Source organism: Nycticebus coucang, chromosome 9 (genome assembly GCF_027406575.1).
Source record: "Nycticebus coucang isolate mNycCou1 chromosome 9, mNycCou1.pri, whole genome shotgun sequence".
NCBI lineage: Eukaryota > Metazoa > Chordata > Mammalia > Primates > Lorisidae > Nycticebus > Nycticebus coucang.
Window position 1 is genome coordinate 23,200,163 of NC_069788.1, and position 14,976 is coordinate 23,215,138.

Sequence of the window (14,976 nt, forward strand, 5' to 3'; positions counted from 1 at the left end):
TATATCCTAAGACATTTTCTTAAGTATAAAATGAAGTCATTTATCAAAATTCTTTATAAAAATCCATTACAATAAAAACCTTCCAATTAAAGAAATTAAATGAGATTAAACACTACTACATCATAGTAGCTAATAGCATATTTATTTTTAAAAAACTTCCAATAACTAAAATTAAACATTTTAAAAAAGTTCTCTGGCATTTCTTTCAAGAAAATTTGAATTCTGAGCATATACAGTCAATGCTCAAAAAAAGATTTACTAAAATCATCCCAAAATTAGTACCCCTTTTTCTGTCACAAATCAACTTCTACAAACTTTAGGGTTACAGCCCTTCCTGCAAGTCATCTTAACTCCTGGAATGTCAATAAGCAAAGCTGGGAGCTGGCCCCTGGTCAGCACAGAACAGTGATCTTTGACAGTATCCAGTGAAGACTTTAATAATTCTTTTTTTCTTTAAAACCTCTCCATCACAAAAGAAAAATAACTTACTTTAATAATGAAGACACCAATAATTCACGAAGGCGTAGAAGAGTTGAAACTCATTTTCTTTTTTTTTTAATTTCAGAATATTATAGGGGTACACACATTTTGGTTACATAGTTTGTTTTTGTGTACTTTAAGTTATAATTGTGCTTTCCCCCAGAAACTGGGTGTTGTACATGTGTTAGATCTGAGCTGATCCTTCCCTTTCTCCCCCCTCACACCTACTTTGCTTGTTGATCAACTAGTTCTAATTTAGTATTGAGTACATGTGGTATTCGTTTTTCCTTTTTTTTTTTTTTTTGTGAAGACAGAGTCTCATTATGTCACCCTCTGGAGAGTGCCATAGTGTCACTGCTCACAGCAACCTCAAACTCTTGGGCTTAAGCAATTCTCTTGTCTCAGCCTCCCAAGTAGCTGGAACTACAGGTGCCCACAATGCCCGGCTATTTTTTGGTTGCAGTTGTCATGGTTGTTTAGCAGGTCGTGGTAGGGCTTGAACCTGCCAGCCTCAATATATGCAGCCAGCGCCCTGCTCACTGAACTTCAGGCGCCAAGCCCATTTTTCCATTCTTGCTGAAAGATACTTTCTATGGTATCTATTTTTAGCCAGAATTACCATTCACTAGAATTCTTCAAAAATTATTTCTATTTCAGTTTCATTATCTTCCTTTCTGGGTATTTTTTTCTTTGTTTTTTTGGATGTTGCACTCTAGTTTTAAACAACAAGTTATCTATAAGGGGAATCAAATAAGGAAAACAAAATTATGGATGGACTGCAAGCAATGGGCTAACGCACCTCTGTAAGACAGTTTTCTCCTTAAATAAGAATAAAATCTTGTCTAATTTATTCCTTACAACTGACTACACAAAAAAAATGAAAAATTTCAATTTAAAATAATGTCTTCAATGTGAAACCTTTAATACAATGAATGAACATACATATGGGTGGAAACTAAAACTACCTTTAGTTGTCATAGTGACTGTAGCAGATTCTGAGCTCATCACAAAGGCTTTATTATCTATGTGGCCATAACACTACATGGAAAAGGGGCCAGCATCACTCAGAAAGTCTGGGGAATAGTAAGACAGTTTGCAAATAGTCTTCTCTCTCATAAAGATTTTCTCCACGACCATTTAAAAAAAAAAAGATACTTAACAAAGTTTTGGAAAAGAAACTTTTCTTAAAAGTTAATAGTGTTTCTGCCAGGATAAAAATAATAGTGCGCGTGTGTGTCTTTATGCAATGAACATTTTAAAATACAATAAAATATTATGATCTAAGTGGTATTATATCATGAAGTCTCAAACTAACCTACTCCTAAAGATTTTATACCAAATTAAGAAATATTAAAACAGAAGCTATAGAAAAATTTCTTTATGATAACCAAGGGACCATGGAATCAAAAACATGGGTGTTAAAATTATAAAATCATAGTGCTTATCCTGATTTGGAAGATCATTTAACTTGCCCCTTCACAGAATAAAACTTAAAAGTTAAGTAACTTGCTAAAATCCAAACAGCTGCTGGCAATGTCATGATTTAAACTTTCGTTTTAGTATGGAGGGTTTTTTTTTACCCAACTCGTCAACATTCTACCTAACAAACCCTAACAGATACCTGCCAGTAGTGAGGACGTTCTTCAACTTCATTTGGGGCCTTCTAAAGCAAATCAACAAAAACATCTGTTTCATGCAAGATTCTAAATTAGACTTCATTTTCCACATAGCTGCTCTTCTGCAACCCTGCTTCAAATTTCTTCCTCATAGTAATGAATTTTATTTGGTGAGACAAGTTGAAATTTAAGAAAGTGGTTTGGCTCTATTTGGTACAAAGTAACCTTATAAAAGCTTAATATCTATCAAAGCCCTGATAAACTCTTCACTTTTGTGAAAAGTAACCAAACACTCTTAATTGCTCATCTGCTTTGAGAAATCTCATGATTTTTAATTCTCAAAAGTAAAGTCCACTCAATTAATTGTATTTTTTCCAACAGATACACACAGGATAACAATCTAACAAACTAAAAACAGCTACTATGAATTACAATTAAACTGATGTGTTATCTAGAGTATACACAACACTTAGAAAATCATACTCTTTCTGATTAAAGTTTCTCTTTACAACTTTATTATGAACAATACTATAATCCAGTAAGACACCAATTAAAATAGACACTTACCCGGAATGCTCTATTCTTCTCTTCTTTCTGCTGTTTCTCTACTTCAACATGGCGGGCTAGACGAGCCAGAGTCAAAGCAACTTTATCCTTCTGATGGTCAATATGGTCTTTGCGTTTAACCTTCTCCTATAATGGAAAAAAATAATTTTCATTCAATTAACAAAATTAGCATTTGGACAACATATATCCACTTTCCAAACTGCTACTGTACTAAAGAACCATTTACTTCTTTTAAGAACCTATCTTATGTATTTTATATTTTATATGGTATTTTGTATATCAGCCAACTATCCATCAGTATCTTTGGTTTCAGACAAATTAGCTGCTAGTATATATATTCAGTGTATAATCATCTGGATATTGAAAAGTTTTGGGCTGCTTTGCTCTGAGACAATAAGGTAATGTCATCAAGCCTTTAAGTCCACCCTCCAAGAGATTTAACAATACAAACATCTCTGGCTCTGGTTTTTTAGCAGTGCCAGGACAGTATTAAGAGAAATTATTTTAGGGTGGCGCCTGTGGCTCAAAGGGGTAGGGTACCAGCCCCATATGCTGGAGGTGGTGGGTTCAAGCCCAGCCCCGGCCAAAAACTGCAAAAAAAAGAGAAATTATTTTAAAAAAATAGATGTAACTTCCAATTTCCAAGAAGCATATATGGACCATAGCAAGTTGCCACTTCATCCTAATAATAAGTAAAAAGTTGAGCAAACCGATCAACTCTCTTTACATACATCTGAGAAATGAAGTCATGGATCAAACTGCTGCTCCCCTAAAATTGGAGAAAGGGGGGCAAATAAAGAACACTAAGTTACCAAAGCAGAAACTCATCAGCAGAACCCTCCACAGGAGTAAGTACTGGAGTAGTAAAACCAAGATATAATTGAATTGCTGGATGCTCAGTGTGGACATGTCTAAGAGTTAAAACTCCAGGGCACCCAGACATAGAGGGGTCCTCACACTCTTCTGTGTTCTTACCTCCAGGAGCTCTACCAGGTTCTCACAGTGAAGAATGGAGAAAAATCCCCGTAAGCTTCTGGCAGGGGAGGGGACAAGTAAGCATACTGAAATACCAGGAGGAGTCTGCCCTCCCCAACAAGACTTGCCCTTAAGAGAAATTATTTAACCACAGCCTAACTTGCTGGGGTTTTATCAGTCCTAACTAACCTGGGTGAAGGAAAATATCATACCTCACTCCAACCCGCTATTGCCATCCTGTCCCACCTAAGGGGGAGAAACCTGAGAAGCACTAGTGAAGTCACAGTTCAGGAACATTAAGTTCACCTAAATACTGAAGTCTAATCACAGGGCTATAGAGCACCTCCCTCTGCCCTGCCCCTACACCTTACCATTCCATTATCAATGCCCTATTTACCACAGTTCCTTCTACCCAGTGCATCATGTCCACTTTCAACAAAACATTACAAATCATACTAAAAGGCTGAGGCAAGAGGATTCCTTGAGCCCAGGAGCCTGAGGTTATAGTGAACTATGACCATGCCACTGGCCTAAGTGACCACAGCCAAGACCCCATCTCAGAAAAGAATAAAAGAAAAAAGAAAACTCAGATATATACAAAGAAGGGCATTAGAGAAAGAATAAGTAAAAATAAAATATAAAATAAAAACTTTTCTTATTCTCAATTTACCTAATAAAGTTCATGCAAAACAATAGGAAAATGTATTTGATTATGTATACTTATATTTGTTCAAGTGTACGTACACATTGAGCATCTCTTGCCTAAAATACTTAGGACCAGAACTGTTTCGGATTTTGAGTATTTTTCAGATTTTAGAAAATCTACCCATACATAATGAGGTATCTTCGGCATGAGACCCAAGTCGACACAAAATTAATTTATGTTTCTCATATATCTCACACATGTAGCCTAAAGGTAATTTCATGTATTTTTTATTAATTTTGTACATGAAAGCAAGCCTGTGTACATCACACAATCAGAAAACAAAGATGTCACCACCTCAGCCATCCATGGGGACAATCTGTGGTTATTTGGCATCATCATCATTCCTGACTGAATTTATGTTAATGATGAACAATCGTTTTCTTAAACTTTTTCACACAGAAGTATTTAACAGTAAAAAATAAGACATACCATTAACACAGTGGAAAAATCCTGTTTTGAGGGCAACTGCGAGCACAGTTGCATCAGAACACCTGAGTCAGCTGTTAACAGCAACAATAAACCATGACAGGATTTCAGTCGCCATACATTTTTATGATGCTGTGCTTTGATTAAAAGTTTACTGCAGGGCAGCACCTGTGGCTCAGTGGGTAGGGCGCTGGGCCCATATACCGAGGGTGGCGGGTTGAAACCCGCCCCGACCAAACTGCAACAAAAAAATAGCTGGGCATTGTGGCGGGCGCCTGTAGTCCCAGCTACTTGGGAGGCTGAGGCAGGAAAATTGCCTAAGCCCAGGAGCTGGACGTTGCTGTGAGCTGTGTGATGCCATAGCACTCTATCGAGGGCGATAAAGTGAGACTCTTGTCTCTACCAAAAAAAAAAAAAAGTTTACTGTATACTGTGTGTGTGGGTTTTGTTTGTTTTTAGGTGAGAAGAAATATCAGAAGCAGTTGAGAGATCAGAAAGTGGTTTCTCTAGTGATAAGGAGGCATTCTCCTAAATGGCTTTTTAAAAAGGTTTCCTCCAGAGTCATCTGCCTCATTAATAATGGTTTTTGACTTAGAAGTCTCTTTGATTTTAAAAACTGGCACGATTTCTTATCCTGTGATAAATACGCACTGGTCTAGTCCTTCATCCTACCACGTCATCTATAGATACTTTTTCTGTAGTGTTAACTTCATATACATTATCACAACCACCTTAATAACCACTGTCAATATTCTCACCTTGATCAGTGAGTGAAAACTGGAGCCTCATTATCAGTGTTAAAAAAAAGTCTTTGAAATTCACTTTTTTCCAGCTTACTGATAAACTCTGAAGGTATCTTTTTTGCAAATTTAAGGGGATGTCAGACTTTTCTCACTTGACACACAGAATCCTTCCAAGTCACTAACTTTGTTCATCATCACTGAACACAGTTGCAGGCCAGAGGTTGTGCCAGGCATATACCACTGTGTTTTTAGTCACTGTGTTCCAAGCACTGGCAACAGCATATACAGCATCCTTCATGCTAAAATCCTTTTGAAAATACCCTATACACATGCCTCTGTTCATTGCTGCTAGGATGGTATTCCAGAAAGTGTTTTGACATTTACCTTTCACTAATCTAAGGATATCCTCTCATCACATGCTTAAATTCATGAAGTCACATTTGTAGGAAAGTACATGGCATGAACTTTATTTTTCATAAGCAATTCAGCTGCAAGATGAGAAGAACAGCTGTCAAATAATAACAAGTTCTTGCAATCCTCATCCAATACAGCCTTCTTGCAGTCAATACAAGCCACTAGTATAAAATGTTTGTGAAACCAATCAGAAAAGACATCCTTGGTAATCCATGTCTTTTTGTTAACATAAACACAGGTTAAGACTTCTTGTGAACATCAAGTAGAGAAGCCCAACACAGCAAGTTTACACTTACGTGTGGCTGCTACATTAGTATATTCCAGTACAGGTATTCTGTCCTTAGGATCCTTAATTCCTACAGAAGCCATCTCATCAACTGTTTCTGGGATAATAATACTAAAACAATGATTTTTCATCAGCACTGTAGACTTGTTTTGGCATCAGATTTTCATCAGCAATGACCCTGGCAACCTGTCAAAGAATTTCTCCATTTCATGATCACCACAGATGCTTTATCACCACACATCTTTAAAAATTCAATGCTGTGTCTTTCCTTAAATTTCTGCAACAAGCCTGTTGAATGTTCATAGTTCCCTTCATTTTTCAGTTCATCATGACAGATCTTTGTTACATGACCAGCATATCAATGGCATGTGTTCACTCCAATATTGATAAATCCGCTCTCTCAGTGACTGAGATTTTTTATTTTTAGCGTAAAATGCAGTATTGTTCTACTTTACATTAACTTCTTCTTACCACTTTCAGCACAGAATATGAATGAACAGTTTATCCTCTGTTTCTTCAGGACATATATGGTAGTCATTCCACCATCAGGCTCCTGTAAGATATTCCACTTACAATGCTCTCCAGTTTCTCCAACAGCTTGACTTTCTAGGCCACAGACTTAAATGACTCCTCTTTTTCTCATCACTGTATCTATAAGGCTTTTTGATATTTTCAATAATATCTTTATACCACAGAACATAGAATCAAAAAAAAAAAAAAAAACAAATCAAACCCTAAAGGGGTAGCTCTTTGCCCATGTGGGACAACGTGGGGAACATGCCATGGACATGTCTAGCCTGCACATTTGCATTTTATTACTCTTTGTGAACACTTTTTTTTGGTGGGGGGAGGATGGGTGTGTGTGAGAAGATATACTGCAGCTGAAGAGGGCTGGGAGGGTCTTTTTTATTCCTTGGGAACACTGAATAAACTGCATGGTGCACCTGCATTGCAACCTGTCATATGAGGTCGGGTGTGGCATTATGCACTTGTGATGTCACATCAGCACTCAGAAGTTTCAGATTATGGAACATTTTGGGCTTTTTAGATTTCTAATTAGGTATACTCAGCCTGTCTATACATAAAAATACTCATTTATGCTTATGTATATTTGAAATGAATGAGAGCAATGATATAAGGGACAGGAAGGAGAAATTATGATTATTTTATTATTAAATACGGTGTCATCTGAAAATAGACATGTACTAGGAAATGAATTTTTTTGTCTTTCTGGCTCCTCATGTGTCACTACCACTGCCCCAATATTCTGGGGCAGGAAGAAGGCCATGTGTTAGATAAGTTAAGGCAATTCTCACTGAGGAAGAGCTACCCTTGAATAGGTGCTTCCACTATCATTTCACTTTTTCCTAGGCCCAGTGAAACAACCACTTTGAATTACTCTAAAGTTATACTCATTTAGGAAAACTTTCCTTAACATTTATTCTTCTTGAAGTTTATTTTAAAGCATATATAATGATTCCCTGATTAACGATATAATCTGGATGGAAAGCTAAAACTCAGAAACATATAGCAATTATACTATGATCCAATACAATTTTTAGTCACCCGCTAGTCACAAAATGTAAGAATATTCTCAAAATTGTACTCCTTTCAAATCATACTCATATGCTGGCAAAACATACTCAGAACATTAGGAAGTTGTACAGCCCTTTAAACAAATTTAAGCATTTGTTTAGAATTCTAAAATTCATCTAAGGCCCCTTTTAAAGGTTTAATAAGTAAAACCTATTGGTACTATTATTAAATTATGTACTAAAATTATTAAAATTATGTACTAAAATTATTAAAATTATGTACTAAAGTATTAGCAGCCTACGTTATCTTTTATTTAACCATAAACTGAGCACACCTAACCCATAAATCGGAAATCCAAAATGCTCCAAATCCAGAACTTTTTCAGCACTTACATGATACTCAAAGGAAATGTTCATTAGAGCATTTAGGATTTCTTTTTTTTTTTTGGCCGGGGCTGGGTTTGAACCTGCCACCTCTGGCATATGGGACTGGCGCCCTACTCCTTGAGCCACAGGCACCGCCCAGCATTTAGGATTTCAGATTTTCAAATTAGAGGTGCTCAACTGATAGCGTATGCGTATATTCCAAAATAAAAAATTGAAATCTAAAACATTTCTGATGCCAGGTACTCCAGATAAGGGATACTCAACCTGTATATTATCTCAATAAAAGAATGTTTCTGGGCGGCGCCTGTGGCTCAAAGAGTAGGGCGCTGGCCCCATATGCTGGAGGTAGCGGGTTCAAACCCAGCTCCAGCCAAAAACTGCAAAAAAAAAAAAAAGGATGTTTCTGTTATTCTACTAATTCTGCTGATCCGTTTATTATCTTTCATGACTTTGAAGGGTTGAAAAGATTCACAATGTTAAAAACAGGAGACACTGAGTTTAGACTCCCCTCTTCCCCACTACAGAGAAAGTTTCTACTTTGTTAGTAAAAAGGAAAAAAAATGGGAACTCCGGCTATCAATACTGAAAGCAGATTTGGGAGACAATCTACTAGGAGTAGAGGAAAAGGAATGGTAGCTAGAAAAAAACAAGAGCTTCAACTTGGAAACCTTTGCCATTTTAACGTCAGCACTTTAAAAATGAGAAACATTGCTGTATTAAAAGAAAGGTGGGGGGCGGTGCCTGTGGCGGAGTAGGACACCAGCCCCATATGCAGGAAGTGGGGGGTTCAAACCCAGCCCCGACCAAAAACTACAGAAAAAAAACAAAAACAAAAACAAAAACAAAAACAAAGAAAGGTAGTGGCGGTGGGTTCAAACCCACCCTGCCCCAGCCAAACTGCAACAAAAAAATAACCAGGCATTCTGGCAGGCGCATGTAGTCCCAGCTACTCAGGAGGCTGAAGCAAGAGAATCACCTAAGCCTAAGAGCTAGAGGTTGCTATGAGCTGTGACACCACAGCACTCTACTGAGGACGACAAAGTGAAGATTGTGTCTCTAAAAAATAAAAAAATAATAATAAAAATTAAAATAAAAAAAGGTATTTTCAGTTAAGACTAGAGAAAAAATAAGTATCTGACACATATTTTTCCATCACAAGTCTTGGGTTGCAGGGCTTAAAAGGCCACTTAATTCTTAGCATGGGGAACTTCTATCATTCTGTGAGTGCCAAATGCTGATGTGTAATCTAACGTGAAACCATAGAAATAAAATTCCCTAACTATTCTCCTTATGATAAATTTGCCAAATCCTCCAAATCTTATAATTTGAATTATAACCTTGAATTACTATTTAGGTCTTTAGAGCTTTTCTAATGAAGGTCGACCTTTCAGATATGTAACTTCTCAAGCAAGAGAAGTAAATTGGCTCTGAATCCAGGGTAAGAGTAAGGACTATAGGATCCTCAGGGTCATCCTTCTTAAAGTACTTGCGATGGTCATCATGAACTAACTTCTTTATAATAATATTAAAGAATTTATACTGACAGTGAATAAGCTATCAGTGCTATTCACTCAGTTACTTTCAGGGAGCATAGGAAAGCCTTAGGAAAAACACAGGGCATATGGGAGCCTCCATTTGCCTATACTTTAGATCATATTCTGCATCAGTTTTTTTCCATATCCAGAAATGCACAGAATTAAGGATGCTGTAAAGGCAGGAGACATTAAAAGGAAAATTCTGATTCAGACACTATAAAATTCTTATATTCTCAAATACATTTTTTTTTTTTTTTGAGACAGAATCTCACTTGGTCACCCTCAGTAGAGTGCCCTGGTATCATACAGCTCACAGCAACCTCATACTCTTGGATCCAAGCAATCCTCTTGCATCAGCCTCCAGAGTAGCTGGGACTACAGGCACCCACCACAACGCCCAGCTATTTTTAGAGACGGTGCCCCGCTCTGGCTCAGGCCGGTCTCCAACTCGTGAGCTCAGACAATCCAGCTTCCCATAGTGCTAGGATTACAGGCATGAGCCACCACACCCGGCTCAAATATTCTTCTTTATATTTTTATCTGAAACCCGATAAAAAACACATACAAAGCAAATTTGGGATGTGTCCTAGAAATGACAAAGTCAGAATATTGGGTTAACTGGGGTACACATGTCGATGAAAGCATATACAGGTAAAAGAATTATTTTCTTCTACTTGGTAAGTTACAGCACAAATTCCAAGTCTAGAAATAGGATGCACACTGGGCAGGAAAAGGGCTTTCTTATGGCACCTAGTAGCAGGAGTTGCAGGTCAGTAAGTGGGGAGAGAAGGTGGAGAGAGAAGGTGGTGAGGAGAAGGAAAATCTGACATAAGGTTTTGTCAAGTAAGGTCATTTTTAAAAAAGTAACTAATATCCACAGTTAACATTTCATAAGAAGAACAAGGACACAGTCTGAGGCTAACCGTTTGTTTCCCTTGGTAGTTTCCCACACTGAACACATTTAGCCTTGTGACAAACTAGCTGTACTACCCTTACTTTTCTCTTTTTGCTGTAGACCAAAAACTATTTCAATACAAACCAGTCCAGCCCATGAACTCATAAATACCAGGTTAAAATCCACAAAACCCAATCATAAAAGATTACATTCAACAAGAATTCCACTACTGTCATTTGCTGATAAAGTTTAATGAATCAAGTTTTCCTGGAAACAGTTAAAAGTTTTTAATAATTCTGTGCGTAGGGCGCCAGCCCCATATACTGAGTGGTGGGTTCAAATCCAGCCCTGGCCAAATTGCAACAAAAAAATAGCCAGGCATTGTGGCAGGCCCCTGTAGTCTGAGCTACTTAGGAGGCTGAGGCAAAAGAATCGCCTAAGCCCAGGAGTTGGAGGTTGCTGTGAGCTATGTGACACCACGGCACTCTATTGAGGGCTATAAAGTGAGACTGTCTCTCCAAAAAAAAAAAAAAAAAAACTGCTTTTGTGGAAATGGCCAAAAAAATGTTTTAAATGCTGTGAAACTGTGATTTACTGTGAAATAAAGTGTTCAAAACTGCTAAATGGGCAAGTCAATGGCAACATGACACAAAATCCCAATAACCAAAGAAGTGACATTAAATTTACATTTCAATGGCTTTCTTTATCACTTATATTTGTTAAGGGAAAATGATCCAGTAAATACCTCCCAGATTAAAATCTAGAAGGGTATAAATAAAAATGTTAAATAGTGGCTATTTCTACCTGGAGAGGTTTTTTTCCTTTATATCTATTTTCTAATTTTTCTACAGTCAGCATATGTAATAAAATTGTTAAAACTTTAATTATTAGTGAACAAGACTGTGTAAAGACAAAAAATGTTAAGGATCTCAATCTTTTGGGTTTGGGAATATAATGAATAGATTTAGCTTATAACTTATGCCTTATAAAAATGTTTAACATCTATTCTACATAAATATAGATAGAAATGTATCTAAAAGGAACATAATCTATTAATAAACTATAATTAACTTCTTTCAGATTTTCGTCCTTAAAGGCATAATCACTGGGTTACATTATTTTCCAAACCTAAGAGAAACGTATTAGTCAAGAATTAAGGCCAATCATTCTCAGTTCAACAAGCTTAATAGCTTCCAGGAAAATATTCTTATATAAATTTAAGGCCAAACACCATTATCACTTTCCAGGAAAACATTTGGCTAAAACATAAATTTATTAATTTTCTTTACAGATTCTTCTTGAAAACCCAAAGCACATGTACTGATTTTTTTGCAGTTTTGGTCAGGGCCGGGCTTGAACCCCCCACCTCCGGTATTTGGGGCTGGCATCCTACTCCTTGAGCCACAGGGCTGCCCCACACATGTACTGATTTTATGTTTTAAAATATATTTAAAATATTCAAAGTACACTTAATCAAATTAAAGGTTGAAACTTAAGAATTTTAGGTTATTCAGCTAATTTATACCCCATCTTTCTCTAGTTGTGTGAAATATAAATATGAAAAGGAAGATTATTAGCTTTACAATCACAAAGGTAAGTTCTCTTAGGTGAGTTTAAAAGATTTGTTTAAAAGAAAGCTAATTATTCAATGAAAGACATTTTTACTAAAAGCTGAATTTCTACTTAACCAGCCCCAGCAAAATGTAATACATAAATCACAGGTGAACTTTCTCTTAAAATTCATCTACGAATGCCTGTTCCTTGAACAATTCACTTTTTTTTTCTTTTTCTTGAGACAGAGTCTCACTCTGTCGCCCAAGCTAGAATGCCAGGGCCTCAGCCCAGGTAATAGCAACCTTGAATTCCAGGGCTCAAGTGATCCTTCTGCCTTAGCCTCCAGAGTAGCTGGGACTATAAGCACCAGCCACCACACCCAGCTAACTTTTCTATTTTTAGTTGACACAGGGGATCACACTCTGCTCAGGTTGGTCTTGAACTTCTGACCTCGCACTATCTGTCCACTTCAGCCTCCCAGAGTGCCAGAATCACAGGCATGAGCCACTCGTAATCCTGAAATTCATATTATAGTTTAAGAAGCTAGATGCCATACAAAAACTGGCTCTAAACTTTTTATAAAAACTTCTCGATGAAGGTTCTATGAATATATATCCTCAAGTATTAAATTCAGGAAGATCTTTCGCTTTTCATACAACTGTTTTACCCAAAAGTTGAGCTTCACTTCTTATTGTCATAATGAGCTAATAAGTCAGTTATTTAGAAGTGTTTGCTGAAATCGACTCAAAGGAAATGTAGAAGTAAAGGAGTAAATGTTTTTGCAAAGCAATTTCCGGAAGACAATATTAAAAAGCAAGGCTTTGCAAAGAAAATCATTTTACTATGGTGCTTGTGGAATTCTGTTTATGACTTATGAGTAGGCACTTTTGTATTTTTTAATCATTACTACTAATCTCTAAAAAGCACTACAGTAACAAAAAATATTAAATTTCACGTTTCCTACACAATTATTTTAGTGGAAATATGAATATAGTCACTGGACCTCTCTGTGAAATGGAACCATTCTGCTCCATGTACCACACAAGGTGATCTAACTTAGGAGGAAAGGACTCTGCAAAAACAATTATTAACCCCAAAGAGTGCCCACAACAACCCAGTTTCCTATCTGACTCACCAAAGGCATTCCTGGATACTGAAAAAGCCATTTCTAAGGAAAGATAAAATTTATAGGAGAGAGAAGGGTAAATACGGAGAGGGACCCACAGAACAAAGCAGGTAGAGGTTTATTTGTTGGTCTAGGTCCAGTGTGTCAGCTGGCATTGATGAGCCAGCAGGGCACCAACTGGAGGATGACTATCTTCTACGTAGGGAATCCCAAAGTCCAAAAAAAAGCTCAGAAGAACAACCAGTTGCAAAAGTGCAATGAATTAATACTTTGCAAATCATCACATTATCCATCTGACTAGTACATTTAGTTTGAACAATATTTATGAAACAAATTACTTCATACAAACTCATTTCAAAGCCTGCTTGTTATTGTCCATTCTAGAGCTTTGGTCTCATGTTTGGTCTGAAGTTTGCATCCCCTGAAGTTCTGTTTACCAAAACCCCTTCAACCCACTTGTAACTCAAGCCACATGCCAAATGATACTTGGAAAACCAATTTTTCTCAAGAATTTTATGCGCAAATACAGATAAAGCAGAAGAGATGAACACAGCAAAGCAGTACAATATTTATTTACCATCTCCAGCAGCAAAGCTTTGGAACCAGGAAACCCTCTTTTTACAAAGCAATCTCGTTCCCACCCCGAAATGTTTGTTTACAAATACAAAGTACACAGAACAACAGCTTTATATGAACAAATTTAAAAACATACACACAGATATGGCCCATTCTATAAAAGTTCTTTATTCAGTTAAGAAGGCTAGTACCACCGAACCCATTAAATAAGAATCTTCCTGTATTTTCTTGTGGGTAATTTGCCAGTATCTATTTCTATAAAAATCCTTTTCTAGGAAAATGACTTTGATCTTCCTTTAGTACGGGACAAAAAAAAGTTGTGTAATTTTGTACTTAAGAGAATTTTAAAACACAGTATCTTTGAATATGAATTTGTGACAAACCAAAGGGGAGTTAACAACATTTTAACTGTGTGTGTCACAGCTCTGCCTCTGGCACAGAAAAAAAAAAAGGATGAAAAGACAAAAAGGAAAGCGGCAACAACAGCAGGGAATTAAACCTCAACAAGAGAAAAAACAAATAGGAAGTTGACCAAACGTGTTTTGGGGCTGCTGGTGATACCACTACACAGGTTCACAGTTCCTTCTTCAATACGTCAACTCTAAATGCAAATGATGCAACATTTTTTATAAGAATCTTCATTTCTCCCAAGTCTACTCAGAAATTATCTAAAACTCAACATACAGGAAAACGAGCCATACTTTATCTACAGTGAGGACACTCTGGAAGGTGACCCTGAAGCATGAAATCACATGCCCATGATGGGATGCCACATTCCACTTCAGAGGCATCATCCTGTTCATCCTCAAAGTTGTTCTCTACCAGCGCCTCAGTTCTTTCTCACTGCTTAGAACTGCCCTGGGGCCAGAGGCGTACAGTTAGGAGCCTTCTTTGGGCTCAGTTGGGGGGGGAAAATAAGAATACAATGTTCTAAATGTCCATCATGGACTATGATACAAACCAATCTCTAAACAGACTACTTCTATCACCTTACAAGTAATGGCTATACAGATTTAGTATATTTTAAGTATGTAGGAACCAATACACATCCACCAGTACCTTAACCTCTTTATTCTGCGTAATCACCTTCATTTGTCTCTCCTATAGAATATTCCTTATAGTTCTGAAAGCAGACACACCTCATGATATTCCTCA

General features: G+C 37.0%; 1 protein-coding gene across 3 annotated transcripts in view; it reads right to left on the reverse strand.

Moving 5' to 3' along the window:
• Positions 1-14,976, reverse strand: part of ZNF451 (zinc finger protein 451) — an 87,653-nt gene that overhangs the window by 53,389 nt on the left and 19,288 nt on the right. For 2 of the 3 annotated variants that reach the window (XM_053600940.1, XM_053600939.1), the window contains exon 4: positions 2,664-2,789. In XM_053600940.1, the coding sequence (XP_053456915.1) occupies positions 2,664-2,789 (126 nt within the window). Of the gene's footprint in view, positions 1-2,663; positions 2,790-14,976 lie in introns of those variants that run through there. The other variant, XM_053600941.1, reaches the window with a different exon arrangement.